At 48.2% G+C, this 9,549-nt stretch overlaps 1 protein-coding gene across 1 annotated transcript; it reads right to left on the bottom strand.

Moving 5' to 3' along the window:
* Positions 1 to 463: 463 nt before the first annotated feature.
* On the bottom strand, positions 464 to 4,772 carry LOC148142907 (uncharacterized). Its single transcript, XM_087973904.1, has 2 exons — positions 4,545 to 4,772; positions 464 to 2,263 (listed from the first exon to the last, which is right to left on the bottom strand). The coding sequence occupies exon 2, from the start codon at positions 1,870 to 1,872 to the stop codon at positions 988 to 990; it is 885 nt and encodes a 294-aa protein (XP_087830030.1). The 5' UTR covers positions 1,873 to 2,263; positions 4,545 to 4,772; the 3' UTR covers positions 464 to 987.
* Positions 4,773 to 9,549: the final 4,777 nt, after the last annotated feature.

Here is a 9,549-nt window from a genome sequence, read left to right as displayed (position 1 = left end):
TCTAGAAGATGAAAGAGTAAACCACAATCTTGATTTGTTCTATATATCCTATCAGTAGTATGACACTTTGATCGGTTGCTACATGTTCCTGCTCCATAGCTACCCGATGAAGGACCAGCACTCCGAAAGCTAGTGCTTCCAAATAAATCTGTTGGATGATATCACACAGCACCAGGTTTTTTTCACTTTATCCACTCCAGTCCAACACCGGCACTTCCACATGGTTTCCAGTGAACACAGCCCACAGCTCCTGGTGCTGCCAGGAAACTTTACAATGCCGATGACATGGCGCACTCTGCACTCCTGAAAAAATTCTAACAATACTGGCTGCTCATTCACTGCTCCATCTGATACATGACATTGGAAACTTAGTGCAGGAGGCTGAAAGAAATGAGCAGCTTTAAAACAAAAACCTCTTGGAGCTCAAAGCCTTCAATGAGAGTCTGAGCCAGGGGTTAAGTTCAGGTAACCTTTATTGTGACCCAACTTTGTTACTGCTTCAGATTCTCCCCAGCAAACAAGCAGAGAAAACATAGCAGATTTTTAAAAAAACAACTCAAGATCAAAGTGCACACAGACACCACGCCCCCCCGCCCCCCTTCTTTAATATTGGTCAGCACAGAGTCGTCTCTTTGTAATTGGATCCTTGGTACAACCATAACCCGAAGGGAGTATTGCCTCACTCAGCAATTTCAACCCGTACGCTGTATCCAAGTAAGTTCCTCCTCACCCATTTGCCACACTGCTGTGCGTCTGGAGTTACGTACAGGCCAGACCGGGTAAAGGATGCAGCTGGGACGACTGAGTGAATCAAATGGGGGTTTCTTCCACCCCCACCCCACCGACAATGGTTTCACCGTTAGATTCTGAACTCCAGATTTCTGACCAAATTCAAATTCCACCATCTGTCGCAGTGGGAACTGAACACAGGACTCCCTGCAACTGGGTTGATAGTCCAGTCGATAATGGCACTCGGCCGTCACTCCTTCAATCCCCCTGCGATGGCACGTGAACTCGCTGGTGGCTCCGGAGGTGGGAGGAGCGGGTGAAGCCCTTCCCGCATTTGGGGCAGCTGAAGGGCCTCTCCCCCGTGTGGATCCGCCGGTGGGTCAGCAGGTTGGAGGCCCGGGCAAAGCTTTTCCCACACTCGGGGCAGCTGAAGGGCCTCTCCCCCGTGTGGACTCGCCGGTGCTTAACCAGGGCAGAGGAATCGCTGAAGGCCTTCCCGCACTCGGGGCAGCTGAAGGGCTTCTGCCCCGTGTGGACCCTTTGGTGCTTCAGCAGGTCGGAGGAATCGCTGAAGCCCTTCCCGCACTCGGGGCAACTGAAGGGCCTCTCCCCGGTGTGGACACGCTGATGCTTCAGCAGGTCCGAGGAATAGCAGAAGGCCTTCCCACATTCAGGGCAGCTGAAGGGCTTCTCCCCCGTGTGGACCCGCTGGTGTGTACGCAAGTTGCCCACCTGACTGAATCCCTTCCCGCACTCGGGGCAGGAGAACGGCCTCTCCCCAGTGTGGATCCGTCGGTGGGTCAGCAGGATGGACACCTGTGTAAAGGTCTTCCCGCACTCAGGGCAGCTGAAGGGCCTCTCCCCTGTGTGGACCCGCCGGTGCTTCAGCAGGATGGAGGAATTGCTAAAGATCTTCCCGCACTCAGTGCAGGGGAACAGCCTCTCCCCTGTGTGGACCTGCTGGTGGGCCTGCAGGGCGGAGGAATTGCTGAAGGCCTTCCAGCACTCAGGGCAGGAGAACGGCCTCTCTCCGGTGTGACTGCGCCGATGAATCTCCAGGGCAGACGGGGCACGGAAGCCTTTCCCACAGTCACCACACTTCCATGGTTTCTCCACAGTGCGGGATTTCTCAGGTTTCTCCATGGCTGAAGCTTCAGCCACGCACAAACACGTCGTGAATTCCTCTTTCCAGGCCGTATAGCTGCTACACGCTCCTCATTCAGTGCGCTGCAACAGTTGGGTCTCTCATCCAGTTCCACGGATGCTGAAAACATACTCAAATGGGAACCAAAAAGCTTTCCTCCTTCTCACAGACTCATAGTTGAAAACCGTTGTGGTCCCGATGGACTGAGTGACTGTCAGACATTGACATCAAAGTGAAGACTGTAGACGCTGGACAGTCAGTGTTGAAAAGTGCAGCGCTGGAAAAGCACAGCAGGTCAGGCAGCATCCGAGGAGCAGGAAAGTCAACTTTTCGGGCATAAGCCCTTCAACTATTGATCTTGAAACTCCCGTCTTTGAATCTTCAAATACTCTGTCAAAAGAAAGAGATTACAAAGGTCATCACTGTCACTGCAGGGTAGAAATTCTGAACAAGCAATTCTACCTTCTACGGAATACTTTTTTTTATTCCACAAAACTGAAAGCACCATCTCACTCCGCTCTAACTAATTCTCCTGAAGGATCTTCCAGGGGCTGAAAAGCAAAAACGTCAAGACTGACATCTCTCTGCATTTTGGATAATTCCACCTGGAAGTGAATAGCTTTCACAACACTGGGATCCTGCTGAGAGTGAGCAGGTCTGATTTGGGGAAGCAAAAAAAAAAGTGCCAATTCAGGGTGAACCTGCAATCAGCTTCTTGAGGAAGAACCAGACACAAAATGGTTAATGACCCGGGAAGGGCGGAGCAAAATGAGACAGAGGTATTAACACCGACACCAGAGAAAAACTGAACATACAGATGTGGCAAACATCATTTGAAAGCCAGGGTCATAGAGACATACAGCACAGAAACACCCTTTGGTCCAACACGCCTGTACCAAACAGTACAAAGAGATCTGGGTGTTCTTGTACACCAGCCAATGAAGGTAAGCATGCAGGTACAGCAGGTAGTGAAGGCGGCTAATAGCATGCTGGCCTTCATAACAAGAGGGATTGAGTATAGAAGCAAAGAGGTTCTTCTGCAGCTGTACAGGGCCCTGGAGAGACCACACCTGGAGTATTGTGTGCAGTTCTGGTCTCCAAATTTGAGCAAAGACATTCTGGCTATTGAGGGAGTGTAGCATAGGTTCACGAGGTCAATTCCTGGAATGGCGGGACTCCCTTACGCTGAAAGACTGGAGCGACTGGGCTTGTATACCCTTGAGTTTAGAAGACTGAGAGGGGATCTGATTGAGACATAAGATTATTAAAGGATTGGACACTCTGGAGACAGGAAACATGCTTCCGCTGATGGGTGAGTGCCGAACCAGAGGACACAGCTTAAAAATACAGGATAGACCATTTAGGATAGAGATGAGGAGAAACTTCTTCACCCAGAGAGTGGTGGCTGTGTGGAATGTTCTGCCCCAGAGTGCAGTGGAGGTCCAGTCTCTGGATTCATTTAAGAAAAAGTTGGATAGAGCTCTCAAGGACAGTGGAATCAAGGGTTATGGAGATAAGGCAGAAACAGGATACTGATTAAGGATGATCAGCAATGATCATATTGAATGGTGGTGCAGGCTTGAAGGGCAGAATGGCCTACTCCTGCACCTATTGTCTATATTCCAAATCAATCATATCCCATTTGCCAGCATTAGCCCATATTCCTTTAAACCCTTCCTATTCATATACCCATTCAGATGCCTTTTTAAATGTTGTAATTGTACCAGCCTCCACCACTTCCTCTGGAAGCTAATTCCTTACACGTACCATCCTCTGGGTGAATACATTGCCCTTTTGGTCAGTTTTACACCTGCCCCTCTCCCCCACCCTGAACCAATTACCCTCCCATTCTGGACTCCCCCACCCCAGGGAAAAGACCTTGCCTATTTACCCTATTCCACGCTCTTCATGATTTTATAAACCTCTATAAGGTCACACTTCAGCCTCCGATGCTCCGGTGAAAACAGCCCCAGACTGTTCAGCCTCTTTCTATAGCACAAATCCTCCAACCCTGGCAACATTCTAGCAAATCTTTTCTGAACCCTTTCATGTTTACAACATCCTTCCAATAGGAGGGAGACACAATATTGCAGAAGTGGCTGTGGTTCTGTTGGACAATGGCAATTTAATTCCAAAGTGAATTCCTGGTGTTCGCCCTTTTCTCTTGTCTACAAACTGAAACTAACATCAACAAGCCAATGCTTTCCTGGTCACTGCCATCTTGGAAGCACCCACATTCTGTTCCAGTGCCACAGATTATCACATTAATTCACCTCAAATTCACAGCCCATCTAAGTGTTTTTTTTTCCCTGGACCTCTCTCCCACTTCCTTTTCCTGTTTTAAGGGTACACAGACCAAGCTCAGGGCCAGGTCTCCCAGAGTGAAATGAGGAAATTCTAATTGACACAAAGGCTGCCCCAAGGTTGGAATTCTCTCCCGGAAATGACAGCGGACGGTGCCTTCACTAAGATGGCCGCCCGCGATGCCGGCCCAAAGACAACTTCCGCCTGACCTTCACAAAGATGGCCGCCGGTTGCCCGGGCAACCCGAGAGCGCCTTTGCCGGTGAAGTAAACACTGGGCCTGTGGGGCTTTTATTGGAGGCCGCAGGTCTCCCCCGAGGAGTTTATAACACCCCCCCCCCACCTCCTCCCGCGGTTTCCAATCCTACCCTGTCTCACTGTCTCCTCTCCCCGGGGTCTTGGCGCTCGGTCCTGGCGACCTCCCCGGGATGTTCCTGAGTTCTGAAGAAGGATCTCCGGACCCGAAACGCGCTGCTGGACCTGCTCAGCCTTTCCCAGCGGTTTTTGTCTTTGTCCCTTCGGCCACTGCCGCCATCCCGCTGCGGGAGCTACACTGCGCATGCGCCCACACGTATTCGGGCGGGGTCCTGATGAGTGACGTCATCGTAACTTCAGGGGGCGTGGTTGAGAGAGTCCTTCACGAATTCGGAAACAATAGGGGGCGGGGCGATAGTTTTGCCCGCCCCCAGCCCCCTGAAGGTTGGGTTTCTTTTGGGTTCGAACGTAGTTTTTTTATTCAATATTCAGCCTGTTCAGAAGTGAGTAGAATGGGTTCTTTCTTGATTATAATGTTTTATTAAAATGTCTCTTGATTAAATTTTAAAAGTATAAGTGATAAGTGCTAACTTAGCGTGGAGCACTTTTTAAGAGCAAAAAGACAGTGTAATCTTCTGGGTGTGTAGATTTTGGATGAGCAAAGATGGCCTTTGGTATAGTGATATGCCCTTCCTGTCGGAAATGGGAGATTAGGGAGAGTTTCCACATTACTGAGGATTGCCTGCAGCAAGTGTCCTTGGTCATGAATCCTATCAGGTCGACTGGATCTGTTGGAGCGACAGTTCGAGGCAATGAGGAATTTACAAGAGCTAGGGGGTGTGATAAATAGTTATAGGAAGGGAGAAAAGCTGCAGATACAGTCAGATAGATGGAGTAACACCAGGAAAGGTAGGAGAGGTAAACAGGTAGTGCAGGAATCTTCTGTGGCTATCCCTGTTTCAAACAAGTATGCTGTTTTGGAAAATGTATGGGGTGATGGACTCCCAGGGGAATGTAGCATGAACAGCCAAGTTTCTGGTATTGAGACATGCTCTAATGTAATGAGGGGTATGCTGGGGTCCAAGTGTTCGATTGTGACAGGGGACCCTCTAGTCAGATGCACAGACAGACATTTCTGCAGCCAGCAGCGAGTAATCAGAATGGTGTGTTGCCTCCCTCATGCCAGGATCAAGGATGTCTCAGAGAGGGTGCAGAATGTTCCGAAAGGGGAGAGGTACAAGCAGGTGGTCATTGTACACACTGGAACAAACGATATCGGAAGGCAAAAAGATGAGATTCTGAAGGGTCAAAGAAAATTAGGCAGGAATTGAAATAAGAAGGTCCTCAAGGGTCGTAATATCTGGGTTACTCTCGGTGCTATGAGCTAGTGAGGGTAGGAATAGGAGGATAGAGAAGATGAATGTATGACTGAGGAGCTTGTGCAGGGGAGAAGGGCTCACGTTTTTGGATTGTTGGAATCTCTTCTGGGGTAGACGTGACCTGTACAAGAAGGATGGATTGCACCTGAATTGGAAGGGGACTAATATACTGACAGGGAGATTTGCGAGAGCTGCTCAGGAGGTTTTAAACTAGTAAGGTGGGAATAGTGAGGAAAGAGATCAATCTGAGACTGGTACGATTGGGAAAAGCAGTCAAGCAGTCAGGGTAGGCAAGGACAAAGCAGAGAACAAGTTAGGATTGATAAATTAAATTGCATTTACTTCAATGCAAGAGGCCTAACATGGAATGCAGATGAAGTCAGGGCATGGGATATCATAGTAATCACAGAAACGCTGGCTCAGGGATGGAAGGGACTGGCACCTTAATGTTCCACAATACAAATGCTATAGGAAGGATAGAAAAGGGGGCAAGCGAGGTGGGGAGTGGTTTTTGATAAGGGTTGGTATTACAGTTGTATTTAAGCAGGATATTCTTGGGAATACATCCAGGAAAGGTATTTGGGTGGAACTGAGAAATAAGAAAGGGATAATCACCTTATTGGGATGGTATTATAGACCCCCCCGCCCCTAAGAGTCAGCGGGAAATTGAGAAACAGATTTGTAAGGAGATTTCAGTTATCAGTAAGAATAATATGGTGGTTATGGTGGGGGACTTTACATCTTTGCCCCCTCACACTAAACTAATGTTCTCTAGTTCTCGACTCTCCCACAACAGGAAAAGACTTTGTCTAATTTACCCTGTCCATGATTTTATAAACTTCTACAAAGTTACCCCTTAGCCTCTGATGCTCCAGAGAAATCAGCTCCATCCTCTTCAGCCTCTCCCTATAGCTCAAACTCTCCAACTCTGGCAACATCCTTTTTCATCTTTTCTGAACCCTTTCAAGTTTCACAACATCCTTCCAAAAGGAAGGAGACCAGAAAATCTACCCTCCACCACCACCCTCTGTCTTCTACCTTTGAGCAAGTCCTCCTTGTGTTCCATGAGATCTAACCTCGAACACCTTACTGAAGTCCACATAGATCACGCCCACTGCTCTATCCTCATCAATCCTCTTTGTTACTTCTTCAAAAAACTCAATCAAGTTTGTGAGACATGATTTCCCATGCACAAAGCCATGTTGACTATCCCTAATCAGTCCTTGCCTTTCCAAATGTATAAATACTGTCCCTCAGGATTCCTTCCAACAACTTGCCCACCACCGATATCAGGCTTATTGGTCTATAGTTACCTGGCTGGTCCTTACTGCCCTTCTTAAACAGTGGCACTACGTTAGCCAACCTCAGTCTTCTGGCACCTCACTTGTGCCTATCAATGATACAAATATCTCAGCAACTTCCCTCGCTTCCCAAAGAGTTCTAGGGTACACATGATCAGGTCCTGGGGATTTATGCATTTCAAGACATCCAGCACCACATCCTCTGTAATATGAACATTTTTCAAGATGTCACCATCTATTTGACAACATTCTATATCTTCCATGTCCTTCTCCACAGTAAACACTGATGCAAAATACTCGTTTAGTATCTCCCCCATCTCCTGCGGATCCACAGAAAGGCCACCTTGCTGATCTTGGAGGGGCCCTATTCTCCCTCTAGTTACCCTTTTGCCCTTAATATATTTGTAAAAACCCTTTGGATTCTCCTTCACCATATTTGCCAAAGCCATGTCTTTTTGCCCTCCAGGAGTACAGGAGTTGGGAGGTCGTGTTTCTGCTCCTCTGTCCGATGGTCTCTTGCTGTCCTGGACACAGAGTGAGAATTGGGAGCAGGAGTAGGCTATTTGGTCTTTCGTGCCTGCACCAGCATTGAACAGATCATAAATGGATATGGTTCTCCCTACATAGCGGTGCAGAGGCTGGGACTACTTTCACTTGAGCATAGGTGCCCTTAGAGGTTTATAAAATCATGAGGGGTATAGGTGAGGTGAAGATTTAAAATACATTTGGAGAAGTACATGAATAGGAAAGGTTCGGAGGGGTACGGGCCAAACACAGGCAGGTGGGACTAGTTTAGTTTGCGAATATAGTCAGCATGGACTAGTTGGGCTGAAGGGTCTGTTTCTGTGCTCGGCGAAAGTGAGAACTGCAGATGCTGGAGATCAGAGCCATGATTAGTGTGGTGCTGGAAAAGCACAGCAGGTCAGGCAGCATCCAAGGAGCAGGAAAATCAACATTTCGGGCAGGAGGGGCTCCTGCCCAAAGCGTCGATTTTCCTGCTCCTCGGATGCTGCTTGACCTGCTGTGCTTTTCCAGCACCACTCTAATCGTGTTTCTGTGCTGTCTGACTTGAACAGTTCTGTCCTCGTCTTAAAACCATTTTCTTGCCTTCCCCCATAACCATCCACTTCAGAGACCCGGGTTCAATTCCCGCCTCAGGTGACTCTGTGTGGAGTTTGCATGTTCTCCCGGTGTCTGCGTGGGTTTCCTCCCACAATCCAAAAATGTGCTGGTTAGGTGAATTGGCCATGCTAAATTGCCCATAGTGTTAGGTGAAGGGGTAAATGTAGGGGAATGGGTCTGGGTGGGTTGCGCTTCAGCGGGTCAGTGTGGACTTATTGGGCTGAAGGGCCTGTTTCCACACTGTAAGTAATCTAATCTAACTGCAGGAAGGCATCCCCACTTCTGAACTCAATTCCACTTGCTAATATACCACGATTCATTCATTCCTGAAGAAGGGCTTATGCCCGAAACGTCGATTCTCCTGTTCCCTGGATGCTGCCTGACCTGCTGCACTTTTCCAGCAACACATTTCCAGCTCTGATCTCCAGCATCTGCAGACCTCACTTTCTCCTCCTAATATACCACTTGCCTTGCTGATCGCTTGCTGCACCCGTCTGACAACTGGCAGTGACTGGTGTAGAAGGACGCTGAGACCCATTTGTCCATCCACACATCATTCTTGAAGAAGGGCTCGTGCCTGAAACATCAACTCTCTTGCTCCTCAGATGCTGCCTGACCTGCTGTGCTTTTCCAGCACCACACTTTTCGACTGATCTGCAGTCCTCACTTTCTCCACATTCCAATGTATCACCATTTAAATAATGCACCTCCTTTGGGCATTTTTTTGTATCACAACAAAGACTATAACTTCACACGGTGGTACTGCAGTTGCCATATGTTTGCCAATTGAGACACAGACCAACATTGCACAAGTATCCCCTCTCTGAATTCGCTCTTTCCTTTCAGTTTCTGCAAGTCAACAATTGAACCCCAGCATGAAAAAGAAATGGAAGCATTGGGCGAGAAAAAAGGGCCATACTCACAGATATTGAATGGAGGAAAAATGTTGCAGTCTGGGAGTAAAGTTCAATCTTCATTCAGAGAGAGAGAGGAGCAGAAGCAGAAGCTCAAGGTCCAACTTCCGCATTCCGACAATACGGCGGCTCTGATTGGCAGGAGGACCCGCCCCCTTTCGGTCCTCCAGGGCATCCTATTGGTTCTTCAAAAGAAGGTCGCGTGCCCTTTCAAGCACGTGCAGTGCTTGCTGACACCGAAGGTCATGCTCAGTATTCCCTGTGGAGATGCTACTGTTCCTGACAGATTTTAAGTGTCCAAATGCCAATAGGAGTTCAAAAGTCAATTTTTTATTCCCCCTGTGGTTCAACATTGTATTCTTTTTGCATTTTAATGGCTATTCAACTTTTGTATGTCTTTTC

The sequence above is a fragment of the Chiloscyllium plagiosum genome, unplaced genomic scaffold (assembly GCF_037043375.1).
Source record: "Chiloscyllium plagiosum isolate Xiang-an unplaced genomic scaffold, Cpla_swu_hap1 HiC_scaffold_27, whole genome shotgun sequence".
NCBI lineage: Eukaryota > Metazoa > Chordata > Chondrichthyes > Orectolobiformes > Hemiscylliidae > Chiloscyllium > Chiloscyllium plagiosum.
The sequence above is the reverse complement of the archived record's forward strand: the minus strand, read 5'-3'. Positions and strand labels throughout refer to the sequence as shown.

Excerpts from the sequence above, each read along its gene's own strand:
- LOC148142907 (XM_087973904.1), bottom strand. The coding sequence starts at position 1,872 with ATGGAGAAACCTGAGAAATCCCGCACTGTGGAGAAACCATGGAAGTGT.